Source organism: Lampris incognitus, chromosome 12 (genome assembly GCF_029633865.1).
Source record: "Lampris incognitus isolate fLamInc1 chromosome 12, fLamInc1.hap2, whole genome shotgun sequence".
NCBI lineage: Eukaryota > Metazoa > Chordata > Actinopteri > Lampriformes > Lampridae > Lampris > Lampris incognitus.
The window spans coordinates 53,529,873-53,549,032 of NC_079222.1; the positions used below are offsets into that span (position 1 = coordinate 53,529,873).

General features: G+C 44.9%; 1 protein-coding gene across 3 annotated transcripts in view; it reads left to right on the top strand.

Moving 5' to 3' along the window:
- The window catches only part of pam (peptidylglycine alpha-amidating monooxygenase), a 303,428-nt gene that overhangs the window by 129,656 nt on the left and 154,612 nt on the right, over positions 1-19,160 (top strand). For 2 of the 3 annotated variants that reach the window (XM_056290498.1, XM_056290496.1), the window contains 2 exons: positions 351-469; positions 6,602-6,698. In XM_056290498.1, the coding sequence (XP_056146473.1) occupies positions 351-469; positions 6,602-6,698 (216 nt within the window). Of the gene's footprint in view, positions 1-350; positions 470-3,537; positions 3,696-6,601; positions 6,699-19,160 lie in introns of those variants that run through there. The other variant, XM_056290499.1, reaches the window with a different exon arrangement.

Below are 19,160 nucleotides of genomic sequence, written 5' to 3' on the forward strand. Positions count from 1 at the left end.
CCAGCCACATGACGAGCGGACTGCAAGAACGGCGGGCTACTCCGCTCGGCCACCAGAGCGGCGCAGGACTGAATTTCTTTAACTGGAATTAGCCTTTTAAGAAACCCTACAGTATCGTCCACATTTTCTGCCCATTTAGTTCCATATTTTACAGATCAATGTATTCATGAAAATATAATGCTGCAAGGCCTGTTTAAACTAAAGGTTTATGACATAAGCTGTCATGTCAGGTTGTAGCCTCTTCAGAACAGATACCAATAAAATTTTGCCAATTTTTGAATAAATGTGTTGGGTTTTTTTCTATGTTCCTTTGTGTGTGTGTGTGTGTGTGTGTGTGTGTGTGTGTGTAGGTGGTTTGATCTATGCAGTTAATGGGGAATCTCCACATGGCCAGTCAGCTCCTCTCAAAGGTTTTGTGATCAACTACTCAACCAATGACATCATAGATGACTTCCGCCCACACAAACAGGTACATGCACATGCTGATGATATGAACTGATGTTGCTTATTTGTTTGTTTGTCTTGTATAAACAACACCATTGTATAGCGCGAGATCATTTATTCTTTATATCGGCTTGATTACATTTTCTTCAGTCAACAGCACAAAGACAGGTCAGAGAATGAGAGACAGAGTGAGAGAGGGGGAGAAAGAGAGAGATTTAAAACTTTTATTTTAAAAAATACAGCCATATTCAAAACACAAGCAAATAAATAGATACTTAAACATAAATAAATCACATTAATTCTCCAAAAAAAACAAGTTGGTTGTGTTTTACTGAGCACAACACATCCCCATGAGCCCAGACAACTCTGAGCTGCTGGATATCTTTCATTTCTCTGTAATAATTGAAGTCGATCATCATCCTGGCTTTTACCATCCTAGTAAACAGCAGTTTTACATCAATGTCTACTGAGTTGTCCATCTTCTTCTTTCTGCTTACATAAATAGCCATTTTTTCTTGTCCCAAGATAAAGTTCATTAGTTGACATTTTTCTTTTACAGTTTGTTTATACTTAAACCCCAGAATGAACATGTGCTTGGAGAAAACCTCCCTTACCTTACTGAATAAACTCTCCAACAACATGAACAGTGGTGCCAGGTGCACACACTCCAGGTAACAGTGGAAAACAGTTTCTTTGTAATGACATTAAAAAAAAAAATATCACTCACACCTTGACTAATAACGGAAAGAAAAGCATTAACTGCTACTATCCCATGTAAAACTCTCCACTGTAAGTCAGCAACCTTCTTTTTTAATGGTGGTTTGTATAAACCCCTCCAAGCGCAGGTTTGACATCATCACCCAAGCCCAGATGACTTTGCCAAGGTGTGTCAACACGATTGTTTAGTTTACCCTATGTTAGACTCTTAACCATCATTCCATATAGTAATTTGCCTTTTACCTCTTCCAAATTTAGAAAAGTACTTCTTTTCTCATCTAAAAAAAGAACCTGAACAGTCATCAAAACTGGGATGAATACTTAAACAAGGAAAAGGATCGATCATGAATATGCCCCAGCGTGGAATACGAAAGGTATATTTGTGTTCGTTGTTATCCATTATGGATTACGTGTTTTAAGCAGTTTTTATGAGGCACGATCAAACCATTGCTGTATTCATTTAACAGAAGGGATTCATGTCCCGTCAGACAGCGTTTCCAGTGTTCAAGCAGCTTGTTGATGATCCTCACAGATCACACTCCCAGACCAGCTGTTAGAGCAGCTGCATTGTCCAAGTCAGGTCCAGCAGTGTTCACCACCGATCCAGGGGTTAGAATCCCCGCTCTGCAAAACACTTATATGACTGCTGATCCTGCCCAGCAGGAGGAGTCCAGATGTCCTTCATGCACCCCAGGCTCCCTCAACAACCAGTATAAGAAGTTACATTGCACTTTCCTCTCTTTCACCATTATTTTCCACACTGTGAAAACTCCGTGATAGAAAGGGTGCGAGGTTTGGAACTTCAGAGTCTTTAGATCCATGAGGAACAGTGAGTCGTGCAGTCCCAGGCTACCAAACTTCTGCAAAGCTGCATGCCAGTGGTCTCCACAGCAAGTCTTTTGGGCCATAAAGCAGCCTGTGGATAAACTCAAGTTAGAAGGCAGCACCTCTACTGGCCAAATGTATAAGTCTTTGTCCTCCTTCCTCCTTTGTGAGAAAAAGAACAGACTGGGGCATCCAATGCAATTTATCCCCCAAAAAATCAACTAAAACAGCTTGAATTCATGAAAGTTTGAAAGGGGATCAACACAAACTAATCTGTGCCATAATGAAGAAGACATTAGATTGTTGATTACAAGTGTCCTCCTTCTGTAAGATATGCTTGGCAAAAGCCATTTCCCTTTTTTAAGCCGGCCTTCTATTTTTTCTAAAACTTTCTCCCAGTTCTTTTCTAGCACAGATTATTCACCTAAAAATACTCCCAAGTACTTTATCCCTCCTTTTTTCCAAGTTAGCCCTCCTGGTAGAACTAAATTATCTAGTGGCCTTTTCCCAACCATCACAGCTTTACTTTTTTTTCTAGTTCACTTTAGCAGATGAAATTTTATTAAAAAAGATCTACAGTCCCCTCCAAGATATCGATATCTCTGTGTTTGTTAATCATTACCATAATATCATCTGCGTATGCTGAAAATTTTACAGCTGAAGCACAACCTGGAAAAAAAAACACCTGAGAGTTTTTTTTTGAGTTTGTGAAGAAAAGGCTCAATGGAAAGGGAATACAGCATCCCAGAAAGAGAGCATCCCTGACGTACTCCCCTCTGTACATTAAAAGGTGCAGCCAAACCACCACTCACAATGTCATGATACAGTACCTGGATCTTGGCTATGAAACCTGGCCTGAACCCAAAAGCATTTAGTATCTGCCACAAATACTGGTGTTCAACACAGTCAAAAACCTTTTCCTGGTCTATGGAAATGAGACCAGTGTCTATACCCAATGAGCTAGAGATTTCCAAAACATGCCCAATTAGAATGATATTATCACTTATTAACCTGCCGGGCACACAGTAAGTCTGGTCAACATGAATGAGCTTACTCATCACCTCTCTAAATCTAGAGGCTAAATCTTTAGAGAGAATTTTATAGTCCCCACACTGCAGAGATACAGGTCTCCAGTTCCTCAGATCTTGTAGAGCTCCCTTTTTCGGCAGCAAAGTGATAACTGCCCTTCTACAGCTCAGCGTTAGTTGTCCTTTGCAAAAACTGTCCTGAAGCACCCCCAGCACATCTTTACCGATCACAGGCAAAAAAGACTTATAAAACTCAACAGCCAGCCCATCAATGCCAAGTGCCTTTCCATTTCCCAGACTCATGAGAGCAGATACAGTTCTGCATCCAACACCACATTAGTATCAGCGTCCACCTGAGAGATAGCAAGAGAGTGAGAGAGACAGAGGGCGTGAGAGAGAGAAAGGGAGCGAGAGACAGAGAGAGGGAGAGAGAGAGACAGAGAGAGAGACAGATCAGTGCATGACAGATGAGGTGGGGACAGAGGTGCACTTCCTCCTTAAATGTGAAAAATTTGAAAAACAGCGACGGGCTTTTGTCAAGGAGCTGGAACATGTGACCCCAGAGTACCAGAAAACGGACGACGCAGGTAAGCTGCGGGTGGTCCTGGGAGGGGGGCCAGCGGCAAGCATTGCAGCAAGATTTATATTTTCCTGCCACAACCTGAGAGACAGTGAGTGAAAGCACCTATTGCTACTGTTGTTGTTTGATATAATAATCATTGTTGTTGTTGCTGTTATTATTAAACTCATTGTTGTATTGTGTTGTTGTTGTTTTACATGCTTTGGCAATATGTACACAAACGTATGTCATGCCAATAAAGCACATATTGAATTGAATTGAATTGACAGAGAAAGAGAGTGAGAGACTTTTGACTTTTAAAAAAACAACTTTAATACAATATCACATATTTACAGCAGCTTTGAAACAGACTCATAGAAACAGACAGAAATAACTATCTAAAAACATTACAAAATATTACTTCATCATTCATCACTGAACAAATGACATCATTATAACACCACTGATGCACAAACACAACCATGTTCTTCTTTAGTTTATGAAATTTAAAATCAATTAAAACTGGCCTTTACAAGAGAGGTGAACACGGACTATTTCTTCACAAAGTTTTCCTTCTATCTTGTTCTTTCTGCTGATATATATTAACAGTTTAGCTTTTATCTCGTTCTTTCTGCTGATATACATATATGGACAGCTTTACTTCTATCTTCTTCTTTCTGCTGATATATACTGACAGGTTAGCTTCTATCATGTTCTTTCTGCTGATACTGACAGTTTAGCTTCTATCTTGTTCTTTCTGCTGATATATATTAACAGTTTAGCTTCTATCTTCTTTCTGCTGATATATACTGACAGTTTAGCTTCTATCTTGATCTTTCTGCTGATATGTATTAACAGGTTAGCTTCTATGTTGTTCTTTCTGCTGATATATACTGACAGATTAGCTTCTATCTTGTTCTTTCTGCTGATACATACTGACAGATTAGCTTCTATCTTGTTCTTTCTGCTGATACATACTGACAGATTAGCTTCTATCTTGTTCTTTCTGCTGATATATTTTGACAGTTTAGCTTCTATCTTGTTCTTTCTGCTGCTATATATTGACAGTTTAGCTTCTATCTTGTTCTTTCTGCTCATATACACTCACTGGCCACTTTATTAGGTACACCTTGCTAGTACTGGGTTGGACCCCCTTTTGCCTTCAGAACTGCCTTAATCCTTCGTGGCATAGATTCAACAAGGTACTGGAAACATTCCTCAGAGAGTTTGGTCCATATTGACATGATAGCATCACGCAGTTGCTGCAGATTTGTCGGCTGCACATCCATGATGCGAATCTCCCGGTCCACCACATCCCAAAGGTGCTCTATTGGATTGAGATCTGGTGACTGTGGAGGCCATTTGAGTACAGTGAACTCATTGTCATGTTCAAGAAACCAGTCTGAGATGATTCGAGCTTTATGACATGACGCGTTATCCTGCTGGAAGTAGCCATCAGAAGATGGGAACACTGTGGTCATAAAGGGATGGACATGGTCGGCAACAATACTCAGGTAGGCTGTGGCGTTGACACGATGCTCAATTGGTACTAAGGGGCCCAAAGTGTGCCAAGAAAATATCCCCCACACCATTACACCACCACCACCAGCCTGAACCGTTGATACAAGGCAGGATGGATCCATGCTTTCATGTTGTTGACGCCAAATTCTGACCCTACCATCCGAATGTCGCAGCAGAAATCGAGACTCATCAGACCAGGCAACGTTTTTCCAGTCTTCTATTGTCCAATTTTGGTGAACCTGTGCGAATTGTAGCCTCAGTTTCCTGTTCTTAGCTGACAGGAGTGGCACCCGGTGTGGTCTTCTGCTGCTGTAGCCCATCTGCCTCAAGGTTCGACGTGTTGTGCGTTCAGAGATGCTCTTCTGCATACCTCGGTTGTAATGAGTGGTTATTTGAGTTACTGTTGCCTTTCTATCAGCTCGAACCAGTCTGGCCATTCTCCTCTGACCTCTGGCATCAACAAGGCATTTTCGCCCACAGAACTGCCGCTCACTGGATATTTTCTCTTTTTCGGACCATTCTCTGTAAACCCTAGAGATGGTTGTGCGTGAAAATCCCAGTAGATCAGCAGTTTCTGAAATACTCAGACCAGCCCGTCTGGCACCAACAACCATGCCACGTTCAAAGTCACTTAAATCACCTTTCTTCCCCATTCTGATGCTCGGTTTGAACTGCAGCAGATCGTCTTGACCATGTCTACATGCCTAAATGCATTGAGTTGCTGCCATGTGATTGGCTGATTAGAAATTTGCGTTAACGAGCAGTTGGACAGGTGTGCCTAATAAAGTGGCCGGTGAGTGTATATTGAAAAGCAGTTTTAGACCACACTTCATTAAAGGAAGTAAACAAGCAAGTTGAAACTCAGAGAGAGATGAGAGAGAGAGAGAGAGAGAGAGAGAGAGAGAGAGAGAGAGAGAGAGAGAGAGAGAGAGAGAGAGAGTGCGAGAGAGAGAGAGAGCGAGAGAGAGAGAGAGCGAGAGAGAGAGAGAGAGAGAGAGAGAGAGAGAGAGAGAGAGAGAGAGAGAGAGAGAGAGAGAGACGTTGAGCTTTAACCAAAGTCTTTAATGGTCCAATTTTCCATTCATGGTTAAATAACAATATTAACACTGATATTCATATACATATTGAACAACAATACACATACACAGTATATGCAACAACAAAAAAGACAGACCTTCTCTTTTTCATAACTCCGGGACCAGTAATTGGTTTTCTACAGTGCACAGAACATCTCCAGGTCCTGAAGAGTGGTCCTGATCATGAAAAGTGGTCCTGATCATGCTGGGAACAGCGGGGCAATTGGCCAAGTACAGCCTGAGAGAAAAAGAGGGAAAAAAGAAAACATAGTTTCGGAAATCTAACTTATTTAATTATTTTCCAAATCAGTTGCTGGGTGGTAAGAAGTGTGTTCCTGAAACCAGTTGTGTGTCTGTGTACAACCTGTTAGACACATGTACTTCCTGAACTGTCCTGTACAATGTTAACATGTGTTTTACTTCATGTCCAGGAGTTTAAAATGCCCCACGATGTGGTGGTGCATCAGGATGGAAGCGTCTTCGTTGGGGATGCAGGGTCTGACTCCGTCAGCAAGTTTACTTCTGAGAGTAAGTTGAAGTGTGGTAAGATGAGACTGTATGAAGTATATGTACATGGGGAAGAGAGAGTCTGCTGTATTTATTAAGTAAAACAAGAGGTTGTTTGGGGTGTTGAGGTTTTTCTAAAGATGTTTGCATTTTCCTTAAATGATACTTGACATGTATCAGTATTTGTCAACAACATCAAATCTTTACCTAAATTAGAACACACACAATACATGTTCTCTACAGACATACAAGTACATACTGTTACTGCATAATGTTACTACATATTGTCAGTACATACTGTTATTACATACTATCAGTACATACTGTTACTACATACTGTCAGTACATACTGGTACTACATACTGTTTGTACATACTGTCAGTACATACTGTTACTACATAGTGTTAGTACATACTGCTAGTACAAACTGTTAATACAAACTGTCAGTACATACTTTTAGTACATACTGTTGGTACATACTGTTACTACATACTGTCAGTACATACTGTTACTACACATTGTTAGTACATACTGTTAGTACAAACTGTTACTACATACTGTCAGTACATACTGTTAGTACAAACTGTTACTACATACTGTTAGTACAAACTTACTGAATACTGTCAGTACATACTCTTAGTACATCCTGTTATTACGTACTGTTACTACAAACTTACTGAATACTGTCAGTACATACTCTTAGTACATCCTGTTATTACGTAGTTACTACATATTGTTAGTGCATACTGTTAGTCCAAACTGTTAGTACATACTGTTACTACATACTGTCAGTACATAGTGTTAGTACATACAGTTATTACATACTGTCAGTACATACTGTTACTACATGCTGTTAGTACATACTGTTAATATACCCATTGATATATATTGCCCAGTAATATACCACACATCCATCTCTATTACCCAGTAATATGTGTATGTTACCCAGTGATATACCACACATCCATCTTTATTACCCAGTAATATATCACACATCCATCTTTATTACGCAGTAATATATGTTACCCAGTAATATATCACACATCCATCTTTATTACCCAGTAATACGTGCATGTTACCCAGTAATATATCACACATCCATCTTTATTATGCAGTAATATATCACATATCCATCTTTATTACCCAGTAATATATGGTACCCAGTAATATATCACACATCCATCTTTATTACCCAGTAATATATGTTACCCAGTAATATATCACACATCCATCTTTATTACCCAGTAATATATGTTACCCAATAATATATCACACATCCATCTTTATTACCCAGTAATACGTATATGTTACCCAGTAATATATCACACATCCATCTTTATTATGCAGTAATATATCACACATCCATCTTTATTATGCAGTAATATATGTTACCCAGTATATAGCACACATCCATCTTTATTACCCAGTAATATATGTTACCCTGTGGCGGACACTAGGGGCTATGCCTCTCACCCAGCAGGGCTGTGGGCTGGGGGCGTGGTTTACGTTCCCGGGCATGCCGGTGCAGGGTTGTTCCTGCTGCAGTTTGGTTTTTGGAGTTGAGGAATAAACGTCAAACTCGCCTTCGTCTCCTGTGTTTTTCCTCATCCTGCCACATTGGTGACCCCGAATTGAACATGTTTGGAGCAGAAGAAGAGTGTGAATCCACTTCGGCCACGACGCCCCAACTCTCACAGCCGGCCGTTCTCGCCGCGGCTGTGAAACTCCCAGAGTTCTGGCAGAGCAACCCGGCTTCGTGGTTCCAGCATGTCGAGGCGCTGTTCCACCTGCGTGGAATCTCCTCGGACCACTCCAGATACTATTTGGTTGTCGCTGCGCTGGAACAGCAGTCCACACGCCGGGCCATGCAGCTGTTGCGCCCCCCCCCCCCTCCACAACACGATAAATACGTCGCCCTCAAACATCTTCTGCTCCGGAGGTACAGCCTATCTGCCGCAGAGAGGGCAGATAGGATCCTTTCCCTATCCGGTTTGGGCGATGGGACGGCTGTGGATCTCATGGACAATATGCTGTCGCTGCTAGGCTCGGACGCAGGTGGGTTCCTTTTCCCGCACGTTTTCCTGCGCCAGCTCCCATCTCCTGTGCGCGCGGCTTTGACTAACTCCCCGTGTCTGGCCGCTGGTGACTGCCGAGGTTTGGCTGAGAAGGCCGATCGGGTCCTGCTCGCTACCAGATGGTTCTCTGTGCAGAGTGTGGCATCGGAGCCTCTGCAGCCGGCGTCGGAGGACGCGGACCCGGCAGTGGTGGCTGGAGTGACTGCCCGGAGACGGCGCGGGAGCGGCCTCTGTATCTTCCACCAGCGGTTCGGCGGCAAGGCGAGGCGCTGCGTCCCTCCGTGCACGTTTGAGGCGGCGGGAAACTCCAGGGCAGCGCTCAGTAGCAGCTGTGGGCGCTGGCGGACGTAGTGAGCTGCTCTTCATTAAGGACACGATGTCAGGAAGACAGTTTCTGGTGGACTCAGGCTCGCAAAAGAGCCTACTTCCTCCTGCTAAGACAGACAGGTCAGCCGAAGGCAGCGGCCCACAGTTGAGTGCAGCTAACGGTTCGTCCATTGTGACGTTTGGCACAAGGTTGGTGACTGTTTGTTTCCGCGGGCGCCATTTTGAGTGGGACTTGGTAGTGGCCGCCATTACTGTTCCTATTATTGGCGTGGATTTTCTGTGTGCTAATGGTCTGCTGGTTGATGTTGCAAACCGGCGTTTAATTGATGCTGTGTCTTTTGCCACTTTTCCGTGCGAGACAAGGGGGAGCCGGGCCGTTAACACACGCTAACTTTTTAGCATTAGGGGATGTTTTTCAGCGTTTGTTGGCGGATTTTCCATCGGTGACTACACCTGCCTTTTCCACCGCGGTTACTAAACACGGGGTAGAACATTTCATTCCCACTCTGGGACCGCCAGTTTTTGCGCGCGCGCGGCGCCTCGACACAGTAAAATGGGCTCCAGCTAAGGAGGAGTTCGCCATCATGGAGCGTCTGGGTATAGTGACGCGTTCCAACAGCCCGTGAGCCTCGCTGCTTCACATGGTGCCCAAGGCGGATGGGTCGTGGCGGCCTTGCGGCGACTTTTGCCGCCTGAACAACGTCACCGCCAATGACCGCTATCCCATCTCACACATACAGGACTTTTCCATACGCCTGGCAGGTACCACTATTTTCTCTAAGGTGGACCTGGTGCGTGGCTATCATCAGGTTCCCATGCACGCGGAGGACGTGCCCAAGACTGCAGTGATCACCCGATTTGGGCTTTTTGAGTTCGTTCGCATGCCTTTTGGCTTGAAGGGGGCAGCGCAAACCTTTCAGAGGCTGATGGACTCGGTGTTGCGTGACCTTGCTTTCGTGTTCGTTTATCTCGACAACATATTAGTGGCCAGTCCGTCAGCTGAAGAGCACCTGGCGCACCTGAAACAGGTTTTCCGTCGTCTGGATGAACACGGCCTGATAGTCAACCCGGCCAAGTGTCAGTTTGGACTGCCGGTGATTGACTTCTTGGGTCACCGCATTTCGCCACAAGGCGCGGTCCCGTTGCCTTCTAAGGTGCGAGCGGTGGCGGAATTTCCCCGCCCAGTCTCTGTTAAGACATTGCAGGAATTCTTGGGAATGGTGAATTCCTATAACCGTTTCCTCCCTCACGCTGCCCATCTCCTTCAGCCACTTTACGAAGCCCTGCGGCTTAAGAAGGCTAACGACCCTGTCGACTGGACTCCCGAACGGGTCCAGGCCTTTGACGGAGCTAAGTGCGCCCTGGCTAATGCTGCCCTCCTCGCCCATCCCACACCCACGGCGTCCATAGCTTTAACAACCGACGCGTCTGACATAGCTGTGGGGGCTGTGGTTGAACAGCGTGTGGCGAATGCGTGGCAGCCACTCGCATTTTTTAGCCGCAAACTGCGAGATCGCGAGCGCAAGTACAGCGTTTTTGACCGGGAGTTGCTGGTACTGCACCTTGCAACCCGGCATTTCCGCTTCCTGCTGGAGGGTCGCTCCTTCACAGCTTATGTGGATCATAAACCGCTGACTTTCGCCATGTCCAAGGTGACTGGGCCGTGGTCTGCTCGTCAGCAGCGCCACCTAGCGGCCATCTCCGAGTTCACAACGGACATTCAGCATGTGGCCGGGAAGTCCAATCCTCTTGCTGATTGTCTATCGCGTGTGCTTGTGTGTCCTGTGCACCTCGTTGTGGATTTCTCCGCTATGGCTGCCGACCAGCCCAGTGACCCGGACATCCTTGCCCTTAGGTCAACGCGTACCGGTCTCAAGCTAGAGGATGCTGTGATGTAGGAAGGCGGTCCTGCCCTCATCTGTGATGTCTCCACCGGCCGTCCCCGCCTCGTTGTTCCAGTGGCCTGGCGCCGTCGAGTTTTCGAATCGATTCACTCCCTCTCGCACCCTGGAGTTCGGGCGTCGGTGAAGTTGGTCGGTTCCAAGTTCGTCTGGCCTGGCCTCCGCAAAGACGTCAAGGGGTGGGCAGCTGCATGTGTGACATGCCAGCGCGCTAAGGTCCACCAGCACACTAGGTTGCCCCTTGAACCGTTTCCGATCCCGGCCAGACGTTTCGACCACGTGCATGTGGACCTGGTGGGCCCTCTACCTTCTTCACAGGGTTTTACGCACCTGCTCACAATGGTAGATCGGACCACCAGGTGGCCAGAGGCTGTCCCTCTGTCCTCCACAACATCCTCGGATGTTGCACGTGCTTTTCTTTCCTCCCGGGTCGCCCGTTTCGGCACTCCATTAGATATCACCTCAGACAGGGGCCCCCAGTTCGTGTCAGAGTTCTGGTCGGCACTTGCGCGATTCTTGGGTGTGCAGGTACACCGCACTACCGCATATCACCCTCAGGCTAACGGCTTGTGTGAACGTTTTCACAGGTTGCTCAAGGCAGCGCTGTGCGCTGCGCTCTCGGATGGTAACTGGGTGGACCGTTTACCTTGGGTTATGCTCGGGTTGCGTTCGGCTCCTAAGGAGGACCTCGACGCTTCACCCGCTGAGCTGGTGCTCGGTCAGCCGCTCCGCGTCCCTGGGGAATTTTTGCCTGGGAGTTCCAGACCGGTTGCCTCCTCTTTACGTGTCTATGGACACGTTTCTGCAAGTCACTTATACGTGTTTATTGACACGTATCTCACAGATGCCGCTAGGGGCGCCCTGTAGCCTACTAAGTCTGTCATGACCATGGTCATGACGAAATAGAATGTCAAAAATATTGATCAAAGATGGCGGAGCGATGCGAAGCGAATGTTCTTAATATGTGAGTCGTAGCTAAATTTGCTATCTTCAAATTATTTTTTGACTCATATTAACGTTATGTGCGAGTGGATACTATATTTAAATTGAATAAATGTGAGCTAAATAAACGAATTGTCAATGCAGTCTAAATAAATTAGTCCCCACAATTTTGCATGCGATTTACCGAAAAACAATCGGAGTCTGGTAATGATGAGTTTGTAATCCGGTAAAATGGTGCACGAATCTAGCTATGGGGCAACAGCCAATTCTATAAAAAGGATGTCTAAATTAACATTTTACTTGAATATGTATTAGATGTAACATTACCTTGTGTGGTGGAGAAATTGTGGTGAATCCCGACCGATACAGCTCTGCCTCGACCTAGAAGACAGGATTGCGCCCCCAGTGGCCAGAAGACGGGATTGCGGCCCCAGTGGCAACTAATACGTGTCCATATACACGTATTTCGCTCTCGCAAAAACGTGTCGTCTGACACGTACGTATTGTGATGTAGTGTTGGGGAGTTCCGCTCCTCGACCCCGTCCGGCCGTTTATCCTTTTTTGTGCGACAGCACTCGGGTTCCAGGCCCCGTTCACCACTGTTTTCCGCGGTCGTTCGTGCCTGCGGAGCTCATGTCGGCTCGTTTTGTTTTTCTACGGCATGATGCTCACCGCTCGCCCCTCCAACCCCCATACGATGGCCCATTTCGGGTTCTTGAGACGGGTCCTAAGGGTTTTGTGCTAGATATGGGTGGGCGTAGGGAGCGTGTCACGCTTGATAGGCTTAAACCGGCGCACAGGGTGGCAGGCGAAGCTGTGTTTCCGGTCCAGGTTCCCCGTCGGGGACGCTCTCCTTCCAGGACCCCAGCAGTGTCTTCACGGGTTCAGCGTTCTGCTTCTCAGCCGGCATTGGACTGTGTTTCACCTACTGTTTCGGCTGAGGGACGGCGCAGCCGTTATGGCAGGCTGCTTAAGCCTCCAGTGAGACACTGATTTTCTTTCCAGGAGTCCCTTCTGGGTGTTCGGGGGGGGGGCTGTGTGGCGGACACTAGGGGCTATGCCTCTCACCCAGCAGGACTGTGGGCTGGGGGCGTGGTTTACGTTCCCGGGCTCGCTGGTGCAGGGTTGTTCCTGCTGCAGTTTGATTTTTGGAGTTGAGGAATGGACATCAAACTCGCCTTCGTCTCCTGTGTTTTTCCTCATCCTGTCACAACCCAATAATATATCACACATCCATCTTTATTGCACAGTGTTACGCAGTAATATATCACACAGCCATCTTTATTACCCGGGAATATATGTTACCAAATAATATATCACACATCCATCTTTATTACCCAGTAATATGTTTTGGGTTTTTTTCAGAACCTTGTTTATTGACGTTTTAAGTGGCATAAACATACAAGATGTCGTATCAAGACATAAATTGACAATTATGTACAGTAATACCCACAAAAAACAAAAACAAAAAGACAACTATAGTAACAGCTTGCTTGGTTGCCTAACCCATCAAATACAAAGAATGTCTATTCAAGACATAAACATTATCAAACAGCATCCTAAATGATTGTGCAGAGAGGTAGGAAAATAAAAAATATATATAAAAATATAAAAATAAGAAAGTGCAGTGATCAAAGAATCAAGAATGTGCCCAGGTCATCATGTCCAAAAAGGAATGGACAGCTAACAAGTACCCTCTATGGAACATCAAAAGTGTATTGTTCTTTGATATAATCTAGAAAAGGACCCCATGTTTTATAGAACCTGGACGCTGAGCCCCTTATAACACATCTAACTTTCTCCATTTTAATAAAGTACAAAATATCCCTTATCCACATAGAGTGGGACGGTGGAGAGGGTGATTTCCACTTTAATAGGATCAACCGTCTAGCTAGAAGGGTCGTACATGCTACTAAGTCCGCTTTATAGCGTGGTAGTAGCAAATCAGTTGGGGGAACACCAAAGAAAGCTGCTAGGGCTGTCGGCCTAATAGGAATATCAATGCTATTAGAAATTGTTTCAAAAATGTCAGACCAAAAACTATGTAAAGAAGACATGACCAAAACATGTGGTGGCTATATGTGGCCGGGGCCTGATGGCATCTGTCACAGGTGGGATCAATGTTGTCATAGATCTTGGAAAGTCTAACCTTGGTTAAGTGTGTGCGGTGAACAATTTTACATTGTATCAGCCCATGTCTGGCACAAATCGAAGAGGAGCGGACCCGGCGTAGAATTAACTCCCATAGGTCCTCTGTAATCTCCTCACCCAGGTCCTCCTCCCACTGGCTCTTAATGTTTTGTAGAGAGGAAGGGCGTAATGAAGAAATCAGAATATACATAACAGAAATCATCCCCTTTGTACCAGGTACAGGTGTCAAGAGAGAGTCAATAGGGACAGAATCTGGGAGATTGGGAAACTGTGGACTAATATTACGGATAAAACTGCGGACTTGTAAGTATCTAAAAAAGTGTGACCTTGGTAGGGAGTGCTTTTCAGATAACTGTTCGAATGATGCAAAGACCTTTTCTATATATAGATCTTTGAAGGTTCCAATACCAAGTGTGGACCAGGAGAAAAAAGCCCTATCCATTATAGAAGGTAGGAAAACAGGGTTGGCTGCAATTGGAGCTAGTAAAGAAAAAGACTGTAAGCCAAAATGTCGTTTAAACTGATTCCAGACCCTGAGTGTTGACTTCACAATAATACTATTAGAGTGAGGGGAGCAGGAGAACTGTAATGGAGCGTGTGCAAGAGCTGTCAAGGAAGCGGGATCAGAAGAGGCTGCTTCCAAAGCAAACCATGCCGGAGGAGAAGGGGAGTTCTCCAATCGAGCCCAGTGTTGCAGCATCCTGATATTGGCTGCCAAATAATAAAATTTAAAGTTTGGCAGAGCAAGGCCTCCCAGAGATTTTGGTCTTTGTAGTAAGGGTCTACTAAGCCGAGGAACTTTACCGTCCCAGATAAATTCAGACACCAATTTATCAATTTTATGGAAAAATGACAGTGTAAGAAAAATGGGTAGACTGAAACAGGTATGAGAATTTGAGCAAGGAGTTCATCTTAACAGAATTAACTCAAGATAAGTAAAGCCACATGTGGTAATTTTAAAAGGCAGAGTGTGCAGGGGATAGTTACGGGCCTCTGCATTTAACGTTAATAACGCACTTTTGTCTAGGTTAAGTTTATAGCCTGATATTTTACCAAACAGGCTAAAAATGTCAATGACAGCAGGAATAGAGATGGAGAGATTAGAGACATACAATAACAAATCATCAGCATAAAGCGAGGTCTTCTGCTCAATTCCGAATCGCTTAATGCCAGTTATAAGAGGACTAGTCCTAAGGGCAATGGCCAATGGTTCAATTGCAACGGCAACTAGCAACGGACTCAGATTGCAGCCCTGCCTGGTAGAGCGAGAAAGAGGAAAGTAGTCAGAGTAGGTGTTATTGGTCCTAACTGAGGCTGTGGGAGAGGTATAAAGCAGCCTTACCCAGCTAATAAAAGTCACCTAGGCCAAACTTCTGTAAGGTACCGAAAAGGTAGTCCCACTTGATGCAGTCAAAGGCCTTTTCCGCATCAGGTGAGATCACGGCCTCCGACAGAGATGAAGTGGAGGGGTTGTACATAACATTAAGAAGTCTCCTAGTGTTAAAGAAAGAATGTCTGTTTTGTATAAAACCGGTCTGGTCAGGGAAAATAATAGAGGGTAAGACAGTTTCTAGACGCATAGCCAGTAGTTTGGAGAGCAGCTTCAGATCCACTGATAATAGGCTTATTGGGCGGTAGCTTCCACAGGAGAGAGGGTCCTTGTTCTTTTTCAAAATTAGAGAGATTGAAGCCTGAGCGAGTGTGTGTGGTAGTTGATGAGAGTGAAAAGATTCATCGTACATGTCAATAAGAATTGGTGCTAATTTATCAAAAAACTTCCTATAAAATTCAATTGGAAATCCATCAGGACCAGGACATTTACCCGCCTGCATGGCATGAGCAGCCTTGTAAACTCCTCCACAGTAATATGAACATCTAGCTCCTCAGCTGAGTCAGAGTCAATCGTAGGAATATCTAGAGATTCAAAAAAATTGTCAAAAGCAGATGGATCGTCTGGTCGCTCTGCCGTATAAAGAGAGGAGTAAAATTGTTTAAATTGATCATTAATCTGTTTGGGGTCAGTGGTTATACCTGATGAAGTCTGAATTTGAGGGATCTGGTGAGAAGCTGCTTCCTTTCTTAATTGGTGAGCTAGCAATTTACTTGCCTTGTCACCAAACTCATAGTAAGCATATCTGGACTTAAACAGTAATTGCTCAGTGTTAGTCAGTGTGTGAGAGAACATCAAATTCTGCTTGTCATAGAAGACGCTCCTTATACAAATCTGGTGATGGGGCTATAGAGTAGGTATTGTCAGTCTTCCTCTTTCTGACTCTACTGTCATGGGCACAATAAGAAATAATTCCCCCCCTCAAATATGCCTTCAGCGTCTCCCACAATAAGGAGGCTGAGATCCCTGGTGTCCTATTAACCCCTAGAAAAAAAATCTATCTGTTGAGAAACAAAATTTACAAAATCTTCATTTGATAACAGGCCAGTATTCAGTCGCGAGGATGGATGGGTATTGTCACAACCTTTGATTTGCAAGTCCATAACGACTGGGGCGTGGTCTGATATAACAATGGCATCATATGAGCAGGATAATACTGATGGAATAAGCTGATTGTCGATTAAGAAATAATCAATACGTGTGAAGATGTGATGGACGTGAGAGAAAAAAGAATACGCCTTGTCAGACGGATTATAAAAACGCCATGGGTCTGAAAGTGAGAATTCGTCCATAAAGGCTTGAATAACTTTAGCAGAGCTTGACGGAACTTAAGTTTTTGTGGATGAGCGATCTAGTGATGGATTAAGCCAACAATTAAAGTCCCTCCCTAAGATGAGACTATACCTAGACATGTCCGGTATTAAAGAAAATACTGATCTGAAAAAACAACTGTCGTCCCAATTGGGGCCATAAACATTAAGTAGAGCAACCGGGGTGTCATTAAGTTTTCCACATACAAGCACATATCTACCATTTGGATCACAGGAGAATTCTGAGCAAGTAAAATTAACAGATTTATCAATCAAAATTGCCACACCTCTGGATCTACTCTGGAATGCAGAGTGATAGACTTGTCCAGCCCACCTCTTCCGCAGCCTGGTGTGATCAGATGGTTTAAGGTGCGTCTCTTGTAGAAAGGCAATATGAACACCCAAGTGATTAAGATGTCCAAGTACTTTGCTGCGTTTGATTGGCTGGTTCAGGCCTTTACAGTTCCAGCTAGAGAATTTGATCACTCCTCCTCTCTGCTGCGAAGTAGGCCTATTAGGATGGCCCATAGAATGGTGCTGGGTGCAAAATGTATAACACTATAAAATAGACTCTGTGAAGGAGACCAACTCGCGACAACCAAGCAATAAACAAAGTAATAGAAATAACGTTGTTCAAAAGAAACTCTAAACTACCATAACCCCTGCCCCTCCCTGTCTAAACTAACATAACCCCTGCCCCTCCGCAGGGGCGTAACCACGGGTGGGCCTGGCCTGTCACAGGCCCACCCATTTCAAGCCCAGGCCCACCCAATCACGCTGGCTTACAAGCACGTAGGCCGGCCCCTTTTACGTACGTAGAACTGCAAAATCTGAGCGCGCATACCATCACGCTCTGTATTTTTCACTGCTGCTAACTAGCCAATAGCCAACAGTTAGCCATAACTTATGGAATGGCGAAACAAAGTTCAATCTTCCGCTTTTTTAAAAAGCCACGGATGGAGAGGAGGAAAGCACACCTGCTCCAGCACCGACTGAGCCGCCCAATGAGAGTGAGATACCGCCGGAGAGAACGACAGAGGAGGCTACAGCTTCTCCGTTGCAGGCAGCTTCTCCTTCCCCCTCTGACGACGGTGAGACGATTCCCTTGACCATGCCACCGCCAGATTTGTCTGCTGTGGATGAGCCACCCACACAGCCTAAATTAGTGTTCCCCGCAACCAACATTTCAGGAAAATTACGTTCTTTTTCCCATAAGTGGTATGAAGAATTGAAGTGGCTTGAATACAGCTCAGCAAGGAACGCTGTTTTCTGTAAAATGTGTAGGCATTTCCCGGAGCCCCATATGGAAAACACGTTTTTTCGAAGCGGGTTTGTAGATTGGAAGCACCTCCGCCAGGCATGCTCGAAACATCAGGCTAGCAACCCCCCCCCCCCACTGTATTGCACTTGGTAAATGTGAGGGTTCGGAATGGAGCGTTTTCATTCAGGCACTGCGTCGTAAAGTGGAGAGAGGTCAGTGTTACCCATCCCTCATTGAAGTGCTGGACAGCTGCAACTCTGACGTTTTCCAAACATTAACAGACTGTTAAGGGCAATGATCACCATTCCCCTGACTTCATGTACTGTTGAAAGACTCTTCTCCACTACAGGCCGTATCAAAACATGTCTAAGATCTTCCACGCTAACTGCACGCCTCAACAATCTATCCCTGTTGTCCTTTGAAAGGGAACTTACTGACTCTTTGGACTATGATGAAATAATCTCGATCTTCAACGCTCGCCCTCGGTGTCTACACATTGTGCTGTAAAACGTGTACTATAGGCCTATAGCTTACATGTTGTGTCATGATCTTTTAGACTGAGTCGGGCTGTTTTCCTCAGTGATGTTTAAATGGTTGTGCAGAGCCTGGCGAGAATGACTGGGGTGGTATTTGTTTAAGTGGGTTTTTATTAAAAGTTTTAGTATGTTTCTTGGTCACATACTAAAAACCTGTGTTATGTGTTTACTGCTGTAATGTGTTCGAATTTGCGTCTTGTTTGAAGGATTATTGCTGGAAAATCTTGGCCCACCCATTTTCACTCAGGCCCACCTACAAAAATATTCCTGGTTACGCCACTGCCCCTCCGTGTCTAAAACTAACATAACCCCTGCCCCTCCCTGTCTAAACTACCATACCCCCTGCCCCTCCCTGTCTAAACTACCATAACCCCTGCCCCTCCCTGTCTAAACTAACATAGCCCCTGCCCCTCCCTGTCTAAACTAACATAACCCCTGCCCCTCCCTGCTGATGCGTCACCATGAACTGGACGCACGCATAACCCACTATCACTAGTAAACCCTAACACACACCTAAGTAGTATCTGAAGAGGGGTAGGAGTTATATCACTTCACCTGAAGTCAAGTGACAAAGTAATAACACATTGTTA